The following is a 22,821-nucleotide window of genomic DNA, read 5'->3' on the forward strand; positions in this document are numbered from 1 at the left end:
CACTTGACTGCAGTGCGTGTTATGACACTGACAACAGTTTACAACCTAAACACTTACCATTGTGTTTGAAGCCTCCTCAATAGTGATGTATTTCCTTTTGTTGACTGTTGGCTGTACCTCTGTTCTCCCCCTCTCTTCATCCTTTGCTCCCTCCAGCTTGTACAGCTGCGTCTAAATATCTAATAAGCTGTTCTGCCAACTTCTGATCCCAGGTTTGTTCTCACCTGGGCAAATGCACATGAATAATAGAAGGAGCATGAAGTGAGGCAGGGGCATAGTTGCTACAGAGCTGTGTTGAGGCCTGATAAGGCTCTTCACCACAGGAAAAAAGCCTCCGAGAGCTGACGAGACGCCATGTGACAGTATTAACTTTATTACCCACAGGCTGCCAAGCTGTTAACAGGCAGAAGTATTAAATAGAGGGTAAGGGAGAGGAGGTGTGTTCTATTCACTGTCACAAGTCTGTGAAAATCGCATTTCAGTCTGCATTCATGTATAGATGTATTAAATTCATTAGCAAGTCTGGCTTGGTCTTGCTCTTGACAAGAATTGATTGTTTACTTTACTTTCAGTGTGTTGCATCAGCAAATGTCCTTCCCACAATAGAGCCCCCATCAGCACTACTGACGAGCAGCAAAAAGAATATTAGAAACACATAAACGGCTTTCTGCGGCAACGGCCTCATGCGCACCTCCAATAACATGCGCCAGGGTTGTGAAATCACCACCAGCACTGGTCACTGGTCAGTGCATACGTATTTGCTCTTTTAAAGCTGCAGTAGGCAAGTTTTCAAAATTGCGAGTCTAAAGTCGGAAAATTCGAACTGACACAACTTTCAGGTCCCTCCCCCAACCTCTAACAAGCTCCGAATCGCCCCCCAAACCCCTCCCCCTCTGTGGACGAGGTTGTGCACGTGAGTTCACACCAGTGTGAGCGCACACAAGCTGGGGCAGACTCACGCTCAGCAGCGTGTGCACAAGCTGTGATTGACAGGTAGGATTCCTCCCCCCTAATTTGATTGGTTAAAAACAGCCGGGAGCGCTCGGTTTTTGTAAGCATGATTACAGGCTTCAGAGGGAGCTACAGATTTCGGGATTTTTCCTAAACAGCCTATTTAATATTCTACTTCCAGAATCCCATGACAGTTCAAGCTAATATGACTAAAAAAAAGTTGCCTACTGCCGCTTTAAATGAGAAGATTTATGTATTATTTGAAAATCTATTATCAGAGAAGCGGGAAAACTGACTGATTAGGACGACAATAGATTTATCTTCACTGATGAAGTCTGAAAAATGGGGGATTGTGGCTCGTAGAAAAAAAGCACCTTGAATTGTCAACAAGAATAGAAGATGGTGTCACATATAGAATACCATTCAGGTTTTGATATGTTTAATTTTTATATAGTGAATGAGTAGGCGTGTCCAGTCCCCTACTTACTGAAAGAGTTGCTGTATCTTGCGGTTCTGCAATTGTGTGAGGCTTCGAGGTGTGCATGATGTGAATGCCATCAGATTATTCCTGAAGTACCAATCAGGTCCATCAGTATTCTTGGTGGGTCACATAACGTAACGGGGGGCGGCGGTGCGTGCTACGTTGGCCATCACTGTGCAACCTAATCTGCTCAGTGTGCTGAGAGCTGAAGCAACACCCCTCTCCAAAAACTGTCGGTGGGGACTGAGACCACACAATCAAGCAACACAAGATCTCTTTAATTCACTTTCACAGCAAAGCAATGAAAAGGGTTTTGAAAAGAAGAAAATAGACTCTATAAAGATGCATTCAGGGGCGGCAGAGCCCAGGTGTAAAAAAAAACAAAACTAAAGGAGTTGCAGAATGAGGCAGCCAAATTTGTAAAACTAATATCTATTTTCCAAATGGCGAAATAAGCACTGAATTCAGGATTTAAAAAAAAAAAAAAAGGTGACGCTGAGGCAGCGTGTTGTTTAGTAAAATGTCAAATGAAGAGTTGTAGAGTTTTCCTCAAATGTCATTCGAAGAAAAAAAATACAAGCTTTAAAACATCGAAAGCCAGAGCTGTTTGTGCAGCAAAATAAGGACTTCATCAAATGTTTTCGTAGCCTTCGAACAGCAAAAAACCCAGCCCCCTCTGCCATCGATCAGAACCATAAGAAATCTAAGTATTTTAAGTAAGTCATTTCAGTCTGTTACTAATAACTGAATAATAGATTTAAGTTGTTAAATCAGTAGTTCACTGGGTCAAGAGAACTTCGAGACCTTCACGCTTCTGTGCACTAAAAAGTAAATTCTCACATCTACTCACAATGAAAGTAATAAACAGAGTTGCAGAAACCAGCACAGTGTTTAGACTCCAGTGAGACCGCACCAATAAAACATAAAGGATAGCATAAACTGAACTTTAACTTATCCAGTTTTCCTTGAAAAGAAGTGGGCTGATCTTTAATTAAACTCCAGGCCTGAAAATTGGTCCGATTCTGGCCCTGTCAGAGGGTGTGTGTGTGTGGCTCTCTGCGGATTTGTTGTGACCACATTGACTCGTCTATGGACTCTATTCGTTGTACGAGTGTGTGGAATACTTCTTTCTGCTGATCCACTGAAATGTTCATCCGTACAGATACTGAACAGGAGCTTGTACATTTCTGCTGAGGAGGAAAGTTGTACATGTTGTACGATTAAAATCCCCCTTTTAGGATGCCATTCAGTACATTAATAACTTGACCAAAACACCTTGTCCTCATTGTGCCAATGTAAATTGTTACGTCTAATAATGGAATTTGTTGTGCCATAGCGAGGTGCTATCAGGTGCTAACCTTGGTCACAGGGAATGGGATGTACAAATCTTTCATAATAAGGACTCTCCAGGGCTGCTTGAGGCAAAATAACTTTTAACAATTCTGTTCCATTATTTACATCATTTAGAGTTGCACCAACTGTGTTTTTCTAGGCTGGTTCCAGTTTTCTTTCTTTCTTTTAGCTGTAATTGTCCATATACGCACTGTAACTTCTCCTAAATAAACAAATAAACCCAAAGTTTGATATAAACACTGACTATCATATACATTTACAAAGCTGCACCAGTTTACAGAACCTTCTCGTTCGTACTCGTACAAAATAAAGTGCAGGACAGATTTTTAAATTTTTTCTCTAACAAATTAAATCCAGCTGATCTTATTTGCAGTGTATCCCATTAAAGCGCAGGCATGCAAACTTGCCACCTTTCGGCGAAATTCGCCGTTTTGAAATCAAAATGGGTCATTCTTCTGAATCGCGTAGATCAGAGGAGAAAAAAAAATTGGGGGGGGGGGGGGTTGAGCATGTCAACTAGCGAGTGGAACTGTGAACCTCAAAACTACACTAGACCTATCACCGCCGCTCTCTTCTCGTGACAACAAATGACTGACGAGTGGCGTGTGAGAGAAGCACTATCACCAATCAGTATAATAAGTGAGGAGGGCGAACCCCTATTCCCCCCCGCCCGGACCCCACACGGTGGAAATTAGTCTACAATTCCTCGATATTTCACCGCCTCACCGAACGCTGTTTGTGTTAGTGCTACTCGAGGTAACTGTAGAGTGGCTAACTAGCGCCTTCCACACAAGTTCAGGGCTTTGCTAATACTTTTAGCCAACGTCAATGGAGACCTTAATTGTCGCCGGACTTGGCTTTTTAACGAGGTATGCCCCTTCATAATACCCTCCGATAATCACGGAAAGGGAACATTTTGCCCATTTGAGGAGGTTGTTTCATTCGTCGTGAGTTTATCAATGCAGAGTCCGGAGAGCTCTGCCACAGGTCGTATTTGAGAGTGCGACCCCCATCCCCTCGCTGTTCGCCCACACCCCCGTTGATGATGACAGCCGACAGGTGCACTCGTGTTCATCCAGTATGATGCACCATCAATCGAAGTTAAAAGGGGGCACAATGTAGGATTACGTAGTGCTCGTGGCATGCATGTCTCAAAACTTACACTGTCATGAAAAAATGCCGTTTAACTAAGCTTGCCACGAGAATGTTTTTCATGTTAGAGTGCCAGCTGTCGATACAAATTTGTCTCTGGCGGTACGTCAAGTGAATTGCTGATATAAGTTTTTCCCGTGGAGCTCGTTTGGCTCGGCATGTCAAACGTTCACTTTCGTGGTTTAATGACAGCGGACCGCGAAAGTGGTCGGGAGAGTCATCGTTCACTTACTAATGACATAGGCTATTACTAAACATAGGCTGTCTTGGGGCAGTAATTAATTAAACGTTTAATCCTACATACTAGTAGTATCCCTTTAAGGACCATGGGACTAACTTTTTCGTTAAATTTAATGTAATTAAATGTATGATACTACAGTTAAATGCTTTTGAAGACCTGTGATGTTATATATCAAACACATAATAGTACAGTAAATGCAATTGATAGGCCTACTGTACCTATAAATTCATCTTTTATGCTGCACAGCTGTTCTCTACTTAATGCAAATGGGACATACTGTATATTTTATAATATATATTTTGTATAATTTACAACTTAATGCGTCTCATGTTTCCGCTTTTCCGTGCGTGCCGTGTGTCCGTGTACCCTTGTCACCTTTTTCACCCCTGACCAGTTTGCATGCCTGAAAGCGCGACAGATAGCGGAAGCTGCTGTGCTCCTTACTATAGCTGTAAATGGTCCTTGCACACTGAATCCTCTCGGCCGGCTGCTCATAGAGACCATTATTACTTGTCCAACTTGGAGGACACCCTGTTCAAATGAAAATTAGCTTGTACCCATTGCTGCAGTTGAAGAGCAGGGTTGTTTGTGTTTTGACATTGTTTTGGTTTTTCATTAATCCAGGAAGTTTGAATTTGGGAAGCAGGATGTCTGCATCCTGCGTTTGGGAGAAAGGCTGCTGTGTTGTGCATACATATGTTTAAAAAAGAGAGAGAGAGAGAGAGAGAAAACATCAGAGCAAAGTTTGCATCTTTTTATCTCACTGGGATGTTGCTGTCTCGTTGTGTGAATTTTAAAAGCATAAAATCAAATACAAGTGGAGAAATGGCTTATTTGAGCCAAAGTAATGTTGTGTATTTATGTTGAGTAGGTTTCCAGCACAGTGTCAGATTTGTAGATGTACGCTTTTTGACAAAATCCTTAAAAAAAACACCAATCCTGTGCCAATGGAAGCAATAAAACACACTATGTTGATATATGATTTATATTTCATTTGAAAAGGGCTGAAATATCACAGTCACCACTGTAGCAGTGAGAGGGTTAAGCTTGAAACAATCTTTTCAGCTGCGCCAAAGGTGAAATGGAAACACCAGCTTGGCTGCAGAACTGTTTACATTCTATGAATAGGAATCGCATGTTGGATGAAACCAGCCTGTTGGTGAACGGGAAGAAGAGCGAGAGCAGAGGAAGAGGAGTAGAAAGGAGGATCATTTTAAGGATGGAGGCGGTGAGCAAAGAAACGCTGAATAAAATTTCTCATGTGCTAAACTCTTTTTTTTTTGTTTGTTTTTTTTCAATCCCACGAAGCAGCTGCAGTGAGGCACATGGCGATCTTAATGGGCTGTTTGGTCCCATTCATGTAATCATATGTACAATTATTGTTTTATTCTGGTCAACAGGAGAGCTCTTATTTTCACAGCTGCCCAATTTCCTTTTGACAGAACTGTGAAGAAATGTAGCCTCTTGATGTCTGGCAAAACTCAGTGCTGCCTGCTCCTGACACGCTTTATACTTGTCAGTAATTTTATCTAGCTGCATGAATTAATTGCACTCCCAAATGTCAGCGTTTCAGTCCACTAATGACACTGAATTCCAGTGATTCCACTCAAACAATGCGGCGTTTCTTCTCGCTTTCAATGCTCAGCTGAGGTGATTAGGGTAAATGCCAAAGGAAGGGCTCAAGAGTTATGTTTGCTAACTTTGCCATTGATGAAAGCACTCATACAGCAGTACTATGTTAGGCTGTTTTTATTAGTCACTTTAATGTGTGTACCCATGATTAATGTGGGCTCAGCTCGATGTGTGAAGGTGATTCAGCGTTGCAGACACAGGCGAGCCACTCTGTGGAAACGCACACGTTGGCTCATTCTGATGTTTGGTAACCCCATAAAGTAATGAATGGAAACTCCTTGTTTCGATTAGAAAGCCCTTTTGAGAGGCGAGAGAGAAAGTAAACCACCACCCTGCTGTGCCATGTTATAATTTATACTTCACAAACCTCTCAAGCCCTGTTTTTTTGTGTTTCATCCAACACAAAAAAAGAGGTGAAATGAGCGTTGCATGACAACAGGTCCACGGCAGACTGAGGTCACAGACTGCAGGTTTATCAGTTGAATGGCGTGTGTCTTCATTTAGCCTGAACAATCAGCTGATGTACAACAACTAATGTAGCCTTCCATAACATTTTTAAAGTATAAGCAACATTTATCACAAGTCAGCTGAAATTCCTGTAAATTAGGCTAGCACTGTTTACAGACTTTTTTTTTACACCTTTTCACCACCAATCACATGTCTGTAGGTTAAATGTCCAGCTGCATGCAGCATTTAATTAGCTTAGCATAAAGTCAGAAAAATGGGAAAACAAAAAGCCTGTCTCTGTTCTTAGATTGCGCATCATAACCCACCAATATAACAACAACAAAAAAAACGAGGTATCTTACAACTTATGGCAGACCTTTGTGTTTGTATCTCCTGTGGTTGTGAAACACATTTCCAGGAACTCATGGGAGGACATAAATAAGAACAGGACAGATCTTCCCACCCAACTCTCAGCAAGACAGTGTAGTTTAGTTACCTCCTTTTGAATGTGTTTTATTTTGACAACAACTTCCCTCCTGTGTCTTGTGTGTTTTTACTGTCTTTATGTTTTTTTTTTTGCTATATGAAGATATGGTGTAATGGCATGACCACAGTCACTCCCTCTGTGTTTACTGTAATTCAAACTGCTCTTGTCTTGTCTTCTGTTGCCGCAGCCTAGCCGGACAAGTGTTTTTTTTTTATTATTATTTTTTGGGGGTTTTATGCCTTTAATTGACAGGACAGTTCAAGAGAGACAGGAAGCAGGGGGCAGAGAGAGGGGGAAAGACATGCAGCAAAGAGCCGTCCCATGCGGTACTCAAACCGTGGCCAGCTGCAGCGAGGGCTATAGCCTCTGTACATGGGGCGTCTGCTTAACCCACTACGTCACCGACCACCCCACGACAAGTGTTTTTAAGTGCATGTGAGCACTACCATGCAGATGGCATAGTTTCCAAAACCACAACATTCCTTGGCTGAAAACCCTACAACAAAGGGAGGCACACGAGAACGGTTGACCTCACTCTATTTTATTCTTCGGGAAAGAGATGCACAATCTGCTTGACAAGTTGAAAGTTAGGATTTCTATTTGCTTTTGGCTCGTTTTATTTTGAACGGAGCTCTAATGCTATACCAAGCACCTCCTACCAGTGCTTCTTAATGCATGCATAGGGTGCTTTTTATTATCATGCTATTTTGTCTCCTTCTGTCCTCAGGTGCATTTAGCTACTACCAGCAAGGGTGTGAGCTGCATGTGTTGTATTGGAACGCAGCTGTTTTTCCGTCAACGTTAGCATCTGACAGTACTAAACACGGCAGAGTCTCATGGTTTACTTTCTTGAGCATGTGTAAAAAGAAGATGGTCAACCCCCCTGCTGCTGTTGTTTACTGTCACCTTGCTATCTGGAGCCTTTAAACCTCAACCATGTGATTTTCTGCTTCTCTTCCTTTACTGTGATAAGCCTTTGATTGACAGCCTCCAGTGAGATGGATGGATGTAGGTTACACTTGTAGGGAGTAGAGTGAATGCAGATGGAGGGATTGTATTGAGGTCTGTGGGATCTAGGCTGATATATAAACTGTCAGTCTGACAATAAAAAGTGGGGTTTCACTGCAGTTTGTCACAGTGGTTAGACTGAGCCCTTTGAAACGGATGAAAAAGCCTGGTACTGGAGAAGTGACAAAGGACTCAAAGTACATCTCAGTATGTTGGTTTGCATGTGAGTTTGGGTGCATGTGCAACAAGTGTCCGTTGGGGGCACATGTGCGGATGTATAAACAACTCTTTGTTGATACTGTATAATCTACTTTTCCAGTAAAATATAGCTTTTCTGTTCGAGTAACCCCTTATCCTGCTTTCCCATCAGGAGTCAAAAAGTCAGTCTCGTAGATGTCTGACATCAGTGTCAGCTTTTACTTCTCCCATCTTTCGAAGTTAAATGCTTTCAATTTAATGGCATAGGGTTTATTCCCTTTCCAGTCAGAAGAGAAAAATAATGTTCCTTCTCCAAGTCTCACCGAGTGAGTCAGTCAATGGCTTGGTCATGATACACACAAAGTTCCTACAAAAGTCTGCTTCTTTTGTCACCGGTGAGAATGGTGGCACAGAGGCAAAATGTTCAACCAAGAGACTCATACCTTGTTCTTTAGTGAATTGTTACTTTTACTTTCAGGGTGTGCTTGGTTGGGTTTAAGCACCAAAAACTTCGAGGTGAGTTTTTTTTTTTTTTTTTTGGAAAACATATGGCAGTTCCAGCAGGGGTGTCACCCTCACCAACTAAGGCGGGGCGTGTCTCCCTGGTCACCAAATCATTAATGGAAAAACCCGTTGCTTTTCTGTTACCAGGTACTGGTACCATCATGTACCTTTTAACAGGTATGCCATGGTAGAGGCACATATTAAGGACTCCGTGCTCATTTAGCCAACTTCTATGAGCCTAGCCTGGGATTTTCAGCTCCTGTATGTCATAAAGGGGCACTAAACAAATATTACGTGTGTGTTTTGTCTGGATTGGATCCAATGGAACAAATTGGGCTTCAGAGGAATTTATTAATACATTTAACGTGTTTCCTAATTGTTAAGCTGATAAAGTGATTCCACAGTTTGTGCTTTTGACAGTCCCCCTTATAAATAGAAATATTATACCTGCATTAGAAAAACAGTTGCATATTTCTCCCAAAGGGGAAGGTGTGGTGCTTTGTTTAAACTTTTTACTGCTTCATCGTCAAGTGTCCGTCAAGCTCCTGTGTGTTTGCAGTTCACCGGGGAGCAGTTTGTTTTTTACCAGTGGATTGTTTGCACAAGGATAATCATCTTTTTTCCACAAATCTTCTTGCTCTAGACTGATGCGTACGTCAACTAACTGAATTCATACGCACGCCAACATACACCCAGGGGACTGTGACTGCATGCTTCAGATTAACAGCCTTTGTTATTGTTTCAGTGTTTGCAAGATTAAGAAGTGACAGAAAGCGTGACTGGAGCATTTTCTATTTTGGGGCATTCCCCAAGGTTATGTCTTACAAAACATTACTTCATTACTACTGCCGCGTTTATTGACTCTAACTGACTCATTAGCATTAGATACGAAAACCGTTGTGCATAAGAAAGCTGTTAGAGAAAGTTTAGTCTTGGCATGTGTCGGTGTGTTCTAAGGAAAATTGATCTTACTGGTCTCTTCAGACAGACTAATGAATCATCAATCAAGTCCTTTTTAAGCCCTGATTAAGACCAAAACATTTTGCTATGGTGATTTCCTCAACACAAGAACAGTGTGAGTGCCTTACAGCTATGTGTCACTGAGCATCTGTTTAGGTTTGTGTGGTACTGTGTGCGTATGCTTTAATGTGTGTTCTTTCCTCGAGCTGCTCACCCTCCAGATGGGCTGCTTCACCTTAACGGGACTGGCAGATGAAAAGCAACGACAAGACCGAGAGAGTTGGTGCTGGTAAATGCGCAGCACTGGCTATGTGTGCTAGTGGTGTTGTTAAAGCGTGTGCGCGGTGACTTTTTGCAGAGCTGACACCTGTGCCATGAAGCCAGTGATTCAGCCCCAGAGTGGCTCTCATCATTGCTGATATTGTTTCCCCAGAGTGACATAGCCAAAGCTTAATGGGCCTTCTGATGGTGTATTAAAGCTCGGTGTTAATTATGACGCCATGCTTTGTTAGGCATCGTCACATTACCATCAGGATAAGCAGCACTGTTGAGTTTTATATTCAGGAAAGAACGGAGAATGCTGATTCCGTCTTCAGCACTTGAAGTGAGTAGTAAAAAAAAACCAAAAACACAATCGAGTTCATGCATTCTCTATTGAACCGTTGGACTGTTTATTTTCTGTGTTCTTGTTGTCCGAATTACAATCACATGCTTCCATTCATATCTGACAAAAAGCAAGTGTAAAATTAATGTAACATTTCTTAGAGAACAGAGATGCAAGAGTTCTGGAAAATAGCGCAACGGTTGATTCTCTCGAGTTTTTCCCTGGCAATAATATTTGAATTAATTTAACTCTAACTAACCTAATGAATGTGCGGCGTGTTTCTTGTTGCATTTATTCATTGATATCAGTTTGCTGTTTGTATTAGCATTTCTAGATAATTGTTCAAGTGGAACGTCGTCATATCTGTAGGTATTAAGGTATATAAAATTTAGCAAAATCTTTTCACAATTTAGCAAGGTTTGTAATCAAAATCCACTGTGCTAAATGTTTTTATTGCTTACACCCACTAAAGGATTAATGCAAACCAAATCAAATTGAAATTACAGTCTTGGATTACTGTAAAGTCTAGGGAGTTTGTGGGCTAAATTACATTATACTACCTTGAGTCAACAAATTGAGGAGCCAGGGAGGGACCATGGTTTCAATGAACAGGTCCTGAAAGCTGTCCTCACCTGCCCCCATCGCCCCCCTCCAACATCCATTTTCTCTGGTTAATTCCGTTTGCCCACTTCTGGTTATCAGCTATCTGATACACTGCAGACAAATTCGAGTTATTGTGGGCGGGATGAAGGAGAGCCTAATGCTGGCTCTGTCAGTGGCAGCTTACAGCTGCACTTTCACTCTGTTTATGCCAAACACAGCCAGACTGTTAGATATCAGCCAAATAAAGCTTTTGGTAAATGTCAGCCAAGGTGAATATAAGTGGAGAAAACTGTGTGCATGTGCATATATATACACAGAAACGTAGCTAATACCTACACACGGCCTTACACACATTTATTTGCAAACAAGCATAATATGCTTTGCATTTCATCTGCAAAATATATCTACATGATTTGTTGAAGGCAGCTATTTATTCCTTTTCCACATAATGAATTTTGTTATAAAGCAGTTGCATACGTACAACTGCTCCACTCAGTTTCCCTGGCAATGTAAGTGCTACACAAATCATGTTCCCTTTGAACACAGCTCAGTGTCAGGGCGTGGTTTCTGGTACTGCACACGAGAGGAGACTTCAGTTTGTGCAAATGAGTTTGAACCTTTGAGCTCTGTTTCCATCTTTCTGTGAGCCCCGTCTTCAGCTGTTCCTCTGTTAGTTTCAGTGATTATGGGTAGTTTGGAGCTGTTGTTCCGTTGAACAGATGATACCGAGGAAAGGAAAGGTTACTGCACATTCAAATTATTCTAAATGTGGCACCTTTGTCACTTCCTAATATCAGAAACAAAACTGATAAGGAAGACCATGATGATGTTTTGACAACAAGCTGTCAATTTTATTGTCTATTCAGAGTCATGCTCGACTGAGTAATGGTCATCACACTAACCCATTTTGGTTGAACAATGCACATTATATGTAATGCAGCAGCTTTGCTACAACATTAAGTCAGTGAGCCATAAGGGCAAATTAAAGCAATTAATACGTTAAACATCTAACTTAGGCGTGCATAAGAGTAAATATGCGTGCAGATAACTTTTCTATACGTTATTACCTTTACTAACAAAAGAAAAGAGAGAGAGAAAGTACATTTAACAAAAATGAATCACCTCTTTGAACACAATGTGTTTAAAGTACCTTAAAGCCAACTGGTAGTTTTTAAGTATGTGATTAAGAGAAAAAGGGGGAGGTTGAATCCTCCAATACTGAATTATTGATGATTGTGGAAAGCACTATTTTTATTCTTGGATTTTTAGATTAACCTAAAAATGTCTAAATCATGTCCGTGTTTCTAGTTGCTGACCAGCCTTCATAAACTTTTTATTCCTTTTATTTATTTTTTTTAGTGTCATGATTAATTATTATGGCTAAAACTAAGTGATCCGTAAATTTCTTTTGACGGAGGTGAGGACCGTCTTCCAGGAACAGTGAAATTGTCTTTGGCCGCCATCTGCTTTATTTCTGCAGTTTCAAGGAGCTTGCTTGGTTTCGTTTAAAGGATAGAAAGCCCCGGCAAAACTGCTCACCTGTGCCACTAAATCAGCAGGTTGGGAGCACGGGGGTTGGCGATTTCACATGTCAGTGATTTTTAAGGCCACCTCGAGGGGAGGACAGTTTGATATGCAGGCTGCAACGTGCTGAGATTTGGAGGTCTTGGAGAATAAGTGGGAAGAGGACCCGAAATCAATTTTCTTGTTTAGCTTAGGCTCAGTTTCCACTGTCCTGCTTGAAATTGCTTTTGGGATCATGTTTGCAATTTCTGTGAAGCTAAGTGTTTACACTCAATATGTGAAGCTGTTCTAATAATCAAACCTCTAAGATTAAGAGTCAAAGTGTTACAAAGAGGCGAAGGTCCTTTTGTATAAGCTTGTATGTACTCTTCTGCTTGCCATTTAAAATCTCCATTGCTCTATTTTTCTCACAGCATTGGTTTTTCCTTCTTTCCTAACATTCAGCCAACCTCTATCCTTTTTGCTCCCTGTTGGTTTGGCCATTACTTTTCATACGACGCTGCAAGTAGAATCACGTGTTAAAAGGCTTCAGCAGACGAGCTGAGCCTTCAGCAATACATGCTGAACAGCTCATCTATAATAGCCCAAGAACACCACATAATCTGTATGCTAGAGGTGGTTCTGCTAAATCTGCAAAGGCCGGTCAATATACGTACATCAACTCGTTCACTTACAATCAAAAAGTGCAAACTGATGAATTCTATACATTTTCAATAATGAATAGCCTGAAACCGAGTGTATAGACTTGTTAGAAGCTTATTTAACTCCAAATACTTTTCTTTCATTTATTCACAGGTAACTGGCCAGCTTCCGTGGGATTTGATGTCACCTTTAGATTGGTTTAACTGAAGATGGAAACACTGGAGTCTGAGCTGACGTGCCCGATCTGCCTGGAGTTGTTTGAAGATCCCCTCCTCTTGCCCTGTGCCCACAGCCTGTGCTTCAACTGTGCCCACCGTATCCTGGTGTCTCACTGCTCCACCAGCAAGCCTCTCGAATCCATCTCGGCCTTTCAGTGCCCCACCTGTCGTTACGTCATCACGCTGAATCACCGCGGCCTGGAGGGCCTTAAGCGCAATGTGACGCTGCAGAACATCATTGACCGCTTTCAAAAGGCCTCCCTCAGCGGCCCCAACTCCCCCACTGAGAGCCGCCGCCTGCAGCCGCAGCGGCCCTACACCGCCACCATTAGTGGTACAATAGCTGGAACGATTGGCGGCGGCGGTGGGACAAGTGGAGGAAGTTCCCGTGGCAGCCCAGCCACTTCCAGCCACTCCCACCCGCACGCCAACCACGTTAACCACTCCAACCACACGAACGCAAACCACAGCCCAGCTGTTGTGGCAAAGATGGATCCGCGTATCAGCTGCCAGTTCTGTGAGCAGGATCCACCACGCGAGGCTGTCAAGACGTGTGTTACGTGCGAGGTATCGTACTGTGACCGCTGCCTGCGTGCAACTCACCCCAACAAGAAGCCCTTCACCAGCCACCGCCTGGTGGAGCCCGTACCAGACACTCACATCCGTGGCCTGACCTGCCTGGAGCATGAGAATGAGAAGGTCAACATGTACTGCTTGGTGGATGACCAGCTCATCTGTGCCCTCTGCAAGCTGGTGGGGCGCCACAGGGAGCACCAGGTGTCCTCCCTCACTGAGCGCTTTGACAAGCTCAAGGTTCGTCCCTTATTATTCCTTAGTTTACAAAGCATGCAATAACGTCATCAGCGACACGGTCTCTATTTTATGTTTTGTGACTTCTGTGTATGCGGAGCTCAGTAAGTCACAACTCTCAGCCAGCTGGATTTACAAAATGACGATTTGTTGCTAAGCTTTGAAGTTATTCCCACTTTCTCATACATGGCATGCAGCATTCATCGGAACATGTTTGTATGCAGTCAACTAAATTGTGCGATCTTTAATCCGCCCATTCCAGCCATGGGAATGTGCATTTTTGTTGACCACAAACTGTCAGCAGCACAAAGATTCCATCATACATAGCAGCCTTTGTTGAGCAAGAAGGACAGAAAGACAGAGAAACAATTGGTATGGTTCACTGGTGAGAAGGGCAGAGAGAGATGGAGACCAATAGGGAGGGCCGTCATTATAATAGTCGATGAGCTGGCATTCCCTGTGGCCACTGAGCTTTCAGAGGCTCTGAGTAAAGACCGGGACTGCTGAATCAGGGTGAAAAACAACAGAGGAAGGCACTAGCTAGAGTTAATTCCACCTCTAAAGGCCTAAAGAGGTGGCACCAGCTGGCCAGAAAGGTTTTTATCTTGAGTGTCTGTCAAGCATATGTACGCATATGTACGCATTGCAGTTGTTTTGTTTGTATTTTCATCCATTTAGCCTTGATGTAATAGGATTAAAATCTATATTTCAAGTAAAACTGAAACCATGGCAAGGCAACAATGCTTAAAAAGTCACAAAACAGTAAGACAGTACACGGAACAACAGTCATACATAGAATCCAGTACGGTATTGTACAGATAAGAATTTAGAGCGAAAACAGGGATTAAAACAGTTAAACATGTGTTACTTTACAGCATTTAAAATGTACTAAGTCCACAGTGCATGTTTTCTATCCCGCGTGCTGGTCTAAAATAATGAGACCAGCCTCATACAGTGATTTGAATAATTAGTGCACTGGAGGATTATGACAGTGAGACAAATTGCGACTGTCCTGTAATGCCGTGTAAATGCCTCGTTTCACAGAACTAAAACTGAAATAGTGAAAACAGAAAGATGAAAAGAATAATAAATTAATCAAAGCCTTTCTGTGCACCATTAATAATAGGTGTTGTGTGGACACTAATTTCTGACACAGCGATTCAAGCTCAGTTGTTGACTCTGTTGGAGCCAAATTGGATCTTTTTCTGGAGGGACTGAAGTTACGGATACTCTGATCCACTGAAAAGCAGCTCATGAGCCTATTGATTTGGTACACGGTGACTTGTTTTTTCGATCACTAACTTTTTTTGAAGACTTTTATGCTTCGTGCATACATTATATTTGTTCACACAGTAAAGTTGCCATCGTCAAGATTCAGAAATTCCCCTTAATGTTTTCAGTTCCCAGGGTGCATTGATGATGTTGTGCTTTTATTTCATCAAATGAATGGCACTATGTAGCAGACAGAAACACACAGCGTACCAGTGGTGAGATGGTTTCTCTCTGAGTGGCTTTGTTCTGTTTCACTGAGAAAAACAGAGATGTGTTTTAATGGCCTCACATTTGATCTTTGTGGCGCTCCACAGTACAAAAAATGTGGGCGTGAGATATGTTAGCGAAGCATGTTTTTCCATCGTCCACATTCCATGTGCTGCAGAATTTCATCTCATTGGGGCTCTGAGGTGAACACGGCGGCGGCAGTAATGTTCTTAACGCCTTAGAACATCCTTTTTACCTCGGTGAAAATGATGTCCCTCGTTCTTTGTTACTGGTGTTTTGTGCTACCAAAACTATGACTGTCATTCATGTCAGCAAAATTACTGCCCAGCGCTCTCACTGACTGACCCCATGTTGTTAGCTACCTTATCCTGCTCAGGCTGTGGGAAAGTTTTCTGTAAATTGTCTGCTGCTCCCCTCCTTTCTTCCCAACTCCGCGGCTGGGTGTGGTTCCTTTGAACGTTGCCCAGCCAAGACTTTGTACTTTGTTGACTTGGAATCTGCCCCAAATCCAGAGGGAAAATTGCCCCATTCCAGGCTCCAGTTAACCAACCGGCGATTGTCGCTGCTAACTTATAATCTTCTTCAGCAAGTGTGTGTGCATTTGTCAATACCAATAAATACCACTCTTTTCATTCAGTTGCTTGTTTGTCCCCCGACCCCACCTTGTTTCATTTTTGACTTCTCGATCACTCTTCACATTACCCCCTGTGGTTGTTGTGCGACCTCAGAGCTACGCTGTCACTATGATTTCACTCATATTAAGAGGAAAGGTAAGCTTCCCTCTAGCAAGATGAGTGAAAATGGCAACAAGCACCAGCACTGTTAAAGACAGACTGTGCCACAGCCGAAGCTGCGGGGAGGTGACTTAATTCCCCAAGAAGCTGCTCAGCGGAGCTCTTTGCTCAGAGGCGTAGAAATTGGTCTGTTATGATTGGCAGAGTAATCGTGTCTTACTTTGATATACTTAAAAGGCTGCAGCCCCAAGGAACTACTCCTGAGATCTTTGTTTTTGCACCATCAGATTCACTAGTCACTCCGAGTTAAGTCAGTAAGTAAACTGTTGAAGTGAATATCTCATCAGGACTGCTTTAGAAGCGTCTGCTGCAGATCCATTGAAATGTAATTTCAGGAAAATCTCTGAATTATCATTCAGAGGCTGGGTGACCAAATCAAGAAGCAAATTGTAAGGTTTTGACAGGACTGGCATATTTTTCTTTTACAATCATAAGTTCAAAGCCTACACAAACAAATTTGGCACATATCCTTCATGGGAAATTCAATTATTTGTTCAAAGGGAAAAAGATTATTTTATCTGTGGAGGTAGACACACAAGCAGCTTTCAGAGGAAAGTTTCTTTGTGTGTGTGTGACTGCAGTACATTTGTTTCAACATATTAACATAAAGCACTAAAGAGCATATTTAACATATCTGTTTGTATAGAGAAGAAAAAATAAGGGTTTAAATATTTTCATTTATGACAGTATCTCTCATCAGGATCAGGACACAAAGGGGTGCAGACTTTGTGCCACATTAAAAGTGCAACAAAACGGCTATACCCTGGTTTCTTCACACCAAATAAATGAAGGATGAAGGAACCTAGTCTTTAACTGGCATTTGACTGTGTGAAACTCACACTTAATCTTTCATCGTCTCGCAACCAACCAGATTTATTAATCAGAAGCAGTAACATGTTGGTGTTGACTCTCAGTCATTTAGGTCAACGCAATTTTAATTGCTTTCTTTTAAGAACCAAGCACTCAGCATTACCAGTAGCACTGACACATTTAAACTGTGGCTTAGTTATGCTGCCCTTTTAAATGTTTTTTTTTTCCCTCTGCTGGGTGCTGTGGGGGGTTAACCCCCCTGGGAAAAAATATCCACAAAGAACAAGGTTGTGATGATGAGCAGATGAAGGAGATGATTAATATGGAAGGAAATAGAGAAATGATGATACATAAATCAAATAAAAAACTATAAGTGCTCTTGCTCTTCTTATCGTCATTGCTGGCTCCAACTTTATTAGCTCTCAGGCTCCTGAGGGTTTTAAGCAAGCTTTAGCATCAAGTGCTAATGGGCTGACATGGTGGCAAACCCTTGGCAAAACCGACACTCAGAGCGACAGCCATCCTTGAAGAATCCTGACCTTCAGCTGTCTCTATATCTTGAGCTCTTTTACCGCGGGGGACTCTGCTGGGTTTGTCTGTAATGTCTTTATACTGTAGGTCCCCAGGTCTCTCGCATATTGCATTTTGAGAAAGATTGCAAAACATTTCCATGTGATTACTGAATTAATTCTTGTTGAGGATGAAGCGAGTCGCAGCATACTGACACCAACTGCATCCTCCCCCATGCTCACTTACCCCCTCTACCCTTTTCATTCCCTTCAGCCTTTCTTCTTTTTCTTTATTCCAACTGTTTTTTTCATTCACCCTCCTCACCCCTCATATCATTTGCTCTCACCCAACCTAAGCTCCTTAAGGCGCTGTCTAACTTTTTTTTCAGCGCATTGGATGCTTTGTGTCTGCTCCTCCTGCTGACTCCTCTGCCACCGTATTTCTACCTGTATTCATTTTGCCAAATCCAGAGGCGAGCTTTATACAGAGGCGCGCACTACAAACTCATTTTCCTTTTATCACGTTCACACCAGCAAACGCACCTGTGTTTTATTAGTATTTTTAAAGTATAGCACTCTTGATCTGATTATACACCAAATACTGCCGTAATGATTTAAAGAGAAAATGAAAAAGCAACAATGTCAAGTACTCAAGCTAAATATGCGCACTCCCAACTCTTCATTTCTCATTAAGTAACAGATTTTATATTACTTTTCCCTCATACATATCCTCCCACTGTATCCATCACTGTCAATATAGTTCTCCCACCTTCTCTGTATTTGCATAAAGGCAGACAAACATCATCCTTCCCACCTGCTTTCTGTCACACTGTTTGTGTCTCTCCTCTCACTCCTTCTACTGGCCCTCAGCCAGTCTGCCTTGTTTTAACACCACTCCTTTCCAGCCCCAGTCACCCACAAACCCACACACACACTTCAACAGGATACTGCTGCTAAGAGAGATTCACAGCCCTCTGGTGTGTTCGTGTGATTGCCTTCAAATATGTGTGCCACTGAGCAGCAGTTACAAGTGTGTGTGTGTGTGTGTGTGTGTGTGTGTGTGTGTGTGTGTGTGTGTGCTTCTGCAAGCACATGCAGGTGCGCACGTGTACCTGAGCAGATGCTATGATTTTAAATGTGAGAGATGACTGGAGGCTGGGTGTACAGTGTCATCAGAAATCATGGTTCTACCTGGATTAAAGTGTGAGGTGGAGCGTACTTGTATGTATATATGCTTCAGCTTGCCTATCAGTAAATGCGCATCTGCAGGATTACTATATGAGAACAAAGCCTATACCTCACTCTGTGCACGAGCAGGCCTGGATCACGCATCAAGTGTGTTGTTAGACTATGTCACAGCAGTCTGTCGTAAACGTCAGTGGGTTATGAAAAAAAAAGCACATCAAATCACTTGCAGCCACTTCATCATACATGCGTTACTTATGCAGAGACAGCGAAATGCTTTAAAAGCTTCAGTGTCAGCAGGAATACAATTATCACAGGCTGAGGGATCCAAATAGCAATACTCATCCCTGAGGTTTGTGGTTTTGTTTGAAACCAATGTACAAAACTATCCATTTTAATCAATGTGTCAAATATATTTCTATATTCCCGTGTGCATGTTCCACTTGTGTCACTGGTACATTGATATTCTCAGTGCAAGGAGCAATACCATGATGCTGATATTCACCAACATTTCAGTGGTTCATGTGATTTATTGAACTACATCAACTATATAAAAGAGCGTTATCTATGTGTTTATCCACATGTTTTTTTATTTGCAAATCAATTTCTTTCTGTTGTTGTGAGCAAATTGATTGATGAAAATCAGTTCAGCTCCAAAAAAACTGTCCAGTCTGCAATTCAATCGTGTTTCCTTTATGACATTCAGTAATCCTATTCAAAAACGTTTATTCCACATATGTTGATTTTCCCGTTAGCCTTTCTGACTATTAGATGTGTTCCGTGTGCTTTATCTGAAAGCCACAAATCATTTCCTTATTATGTGAATTTTAGTGTCTTATTGACAATATTTTGACAATTTTATCACAAGTTCTTATTGTGTTAATAGTACAGGGTGTATTTGTCTCCATTATAAGATGATTCGGTATTTATCTAGATAAAATAATTTTGCTCAGGATATGTCATAAAACATAAAAATCCATTTTATAGACGTGTTAGAAATTAGTAGAAAAAAATTAGATTCTTAACAGTGGGAGACTTTAATCAACAGGCTTTTGTCCAGTGTCTTATTAAATCCAAATGATTTGCAGACATTAGGTGTCACGGTGCATTGCAAACTGTGTCACTGTTGGGTGTTTACCTAGCGTTTACCTTGTGAGCATGTACACCACTTTCACATCTACGTCTGATTAGGTCAGCCAACATCTAGGCCAGCTGATTCGCGGTTTAAATGGCATGCAGACTCTGCTCACTCAGCATGCGTCAGCATAGTTGTGGTGTTGGGTCCAATCCGGTGTTTATTCTGGCGCTGACGAAGAAGTCAGTCCTTGATTCTGCATAGGATCTGCAGCAAAACCTTATTCAAGTGGGTTTAATGAAAAAAAAAAAAGGGTCCATTGACCACTTTATTGCAAATGTTATGTAATCAAAGTCTGAGTACCGGTGTGATGACAAATTTATTGCTAAGAATAGTTTATGATTCATACCAGTTTGTCTTTACTCCCCCTGGTAAATAGGCACTAAATATTAGCTTGAAATATTCATGGCCATACCCTGCTTCTTTTTTTTTTTTTAAATTTGCTTTATTGCTACCTCTTCTATTCTAGTTACATGGCTTAAAAGTGGAATTCAGGCACTTGAAGGCTTGTATCTATTTCAGGATAAAGCTGTAAAAAGCTGACAGCATAGCAAAGCTCAACTGAGCCTCTGACACTTTTGACACTCAAAGAAAATCATTTTAGAAGCTTCTCAATGAAACTTTTGGATTTCTGTGACCTCTGCCTACAAACATAAACACTTCCAATGCGTCCGTCCCTGCAAGAGTAAGTCTGGAGAAAGCTGTCTCTTTGATATATGTGACCATATTTTGTCATAGAATCCATCTGTAATTGATTGCATTTTCTGCTGTACTTGCTTGTCAAATCACGGTGGATTGGAATTCACGTATGTAGCGAGATCACGACAAGGGGGTTTGCGCTTTAATCATCAGTGGAAAGTCATTTAGCTAGGCTGATGTTATTGTCCACTGGCTTCCAAGCATTTTGACGCCAACCTTTCATATAGTGCCTCATTAATTTCCTGCAATATCTGATGAGCAAGCACTTCCTGGCATTAATCTGCAATAGTCTGCGGCCCAGATCACATTTACATGAGGAGAAAGGAGGGAGTGTTGCAGGAAACTGATGACACATGCAGTGTATCAACATAATTATGAATCTTGATACAGAAATTTAATTTTATCATCTTGAGTGGATTTATAAAACTGTGAAGGCTTGATGACATTTTCACATTTTTGATCATATTCCTTACAGAAGCTGCCTGGATCTCTAGGATTCTGTTTCGGTTTGCGGCTCAGGGACAATAGGGAGGAAAGTGTATCATAACAGGAATATTTGTACTGAATCTGGAATGTCAGCACTCAATTTCTGAATATCTTCATCCCATACACACACATGCACTGAAGTGTAGCATTTGTCTCAGCACACGTATACACAGAAAGGAACCTTGAGTCCCTTTCTGTGCCTGTACCTGCACATACACTTCCTTCTTGTGTGTTCTGTCTGCGTGATGACTTCTGTGTGCCGTTGTAAGGCTGCCAGGCAGGAACAGCCTGCCGCCACTGGGAAGATGCTTAGTTTGAACTAATGACTCCAGTGTGAGATGAAAAGCACGTATTCACCCGCAGAGACTTCTAATTCATTCCAAATCCTAAATAGACCATTGATTAGTTTTCTCAGAGGTTCTCACAGTAAACAATGACAACAGTTCCATAATAGTTTTCAGCACCGAATCATCTCTCTTATCGGATGAGATTGAAGTTTAATTTGATGCTTTCTGTGTTTGTAAATAGTGCGTATTTAAATCTTGAGGTTTTTATAGCTGATTTATTTAATATTACAATTGTTAAAAAAATACTTAAATCATATTCACAGTGACAAAGGTGTCACTCATAGTGGGAAAATCACTCATGTTCTGTTTATTACATGACTACAGTTTCATTCAGCCAAATAGATATTTTTTTTAAAAAGATAAATAAATGTTGTACATAATGAATCATTTTGGAGTGACAGAGGCAGTCGTATCGCTCAGGATTTTGCAGAGCAAAGCAGATCTAATAGGAGAATGACGATTAGCTGAAATCTGCCCCATTAAGTGTGGCTGAGCTTGAGCGATTGAAAATTAAAAGACTTCATTCATTTGAATCCTTTGCTTCACTCATCTTTTGATGCAGACTTAGTTTCTCATTATATCTTTTGTGTTTGTTTGATGAAGCTGCTTACCTAAGAATGCAGATGACAAAATGACACTCATTTACATCGCACAAGAGTATTCTAAGGACTCTTTGTGACAAATGCATTGTCCCTTCAATACTCTCTTCTGGTCATACAGTCATTGTTTCTTATGTTTGGATGGGAGCGGCTCTGTTCGTTTGAGTTTGGGCTAAAAGCGTGCTGCTTTTTTTTTCTTTGTAGCAGCTCATCATTTCTCTTTGATCAGAAAGCCAAACTGTTCCATGACTCTGGGGTTTTAGAGAAGCAAATGACTGGATGTAGGCCACACTATGTACAGCTGTGTGAGAGAGCAGCCTTGAATGTTTGCTTCACAATCACAGTTCAATCAACATCATCTCATAAATGTTCTTCTCTTTTGCTTTCAAGCGTCTGAAGGAACGTTTCTTATCCTTCCACGACGAGGCCACACACTGCCGCAGACCTAAGAAATCCTGTTAGAATGACAGAGAAAACTGACTTCACTGTTAAACCCAGGACTCCAGAAATAAGTTGCCTTCTAACAGAATTGTGAAGCCAGCGAGAGAAGAGCAAGTCCAATAAGGCAGTAAAGTGTTAATATAAGAGGGCTACTGGCAGGTATTCTGATTCTGAAAAATGTTTACATACTTACATCTTCTGTTCCTGCTCAAGCCTGCTAACAAGGGAAAAACGGTGGATCACGTAAATCGAATGCAGTGGTTTGCATTATCTCAACTCTATAGTTAACGTAAAACAGCAAGAACACAACATAGAAAAAGCTGAGACATGGACATTTCTCATGTAGGATATGTCATATATTCTTATAAATTCCTTATTGTGATTGTGTGAGCAACACATTATTAAAGTTGTATCAAACAACGTTAACAATTTGGGAACTGTGGAAACCAATTTCTGTAGTATTGCCAGCAAAATGTTTTCCCTTCCATGCTTTATGTAGGA

At 41.5% G+C, this 22,821-nt stretch overlaps 1 protein-coding gene across 3 annotated transcripts in view; it reads left to right on the forward strand.

Annotated features, from left to right (window-relative positions):
- The window catches only part of mid2 (midline 2), a 143,923-nt gene that overhangs the window by 61,608 nt on the left and 59,494 nt on the right, over positions 1-22,821 (forward strand). For all 3 annotated transcript variants that reach the window (XM_075481536.1, XM_075481534.1, XM_075481537.1), the window contains exon 2: positions 12,941-13,818. In XM_075481536.1, the coding sequence (XP_075337651.1) occupies positions 12,997-13,818 (822 nt within the window). In that variant the 5' untranslated portion in view covers positions 12,941-12,996. The remainder of the gene's footprint in view (positions 1-12,940; positions 13,819-22,821) is intronic.

The sequence above is a fragment of the Odontesthes bonariensis genome, chromosome 13 (assembly GCF_027942865.1).
Source record: "Odontesthes bonariensis isolate fOdoBon6 chromosome 13, fOdoBon6.hap1, whole genome shotgun sequence".
Lineage (NCBI taxonomy): Eukaryota > Metazoa > Chordata > Actinopteri > Atheriniformes > Atherinopsidae > Odontesthes > Odontesthes bonariensis.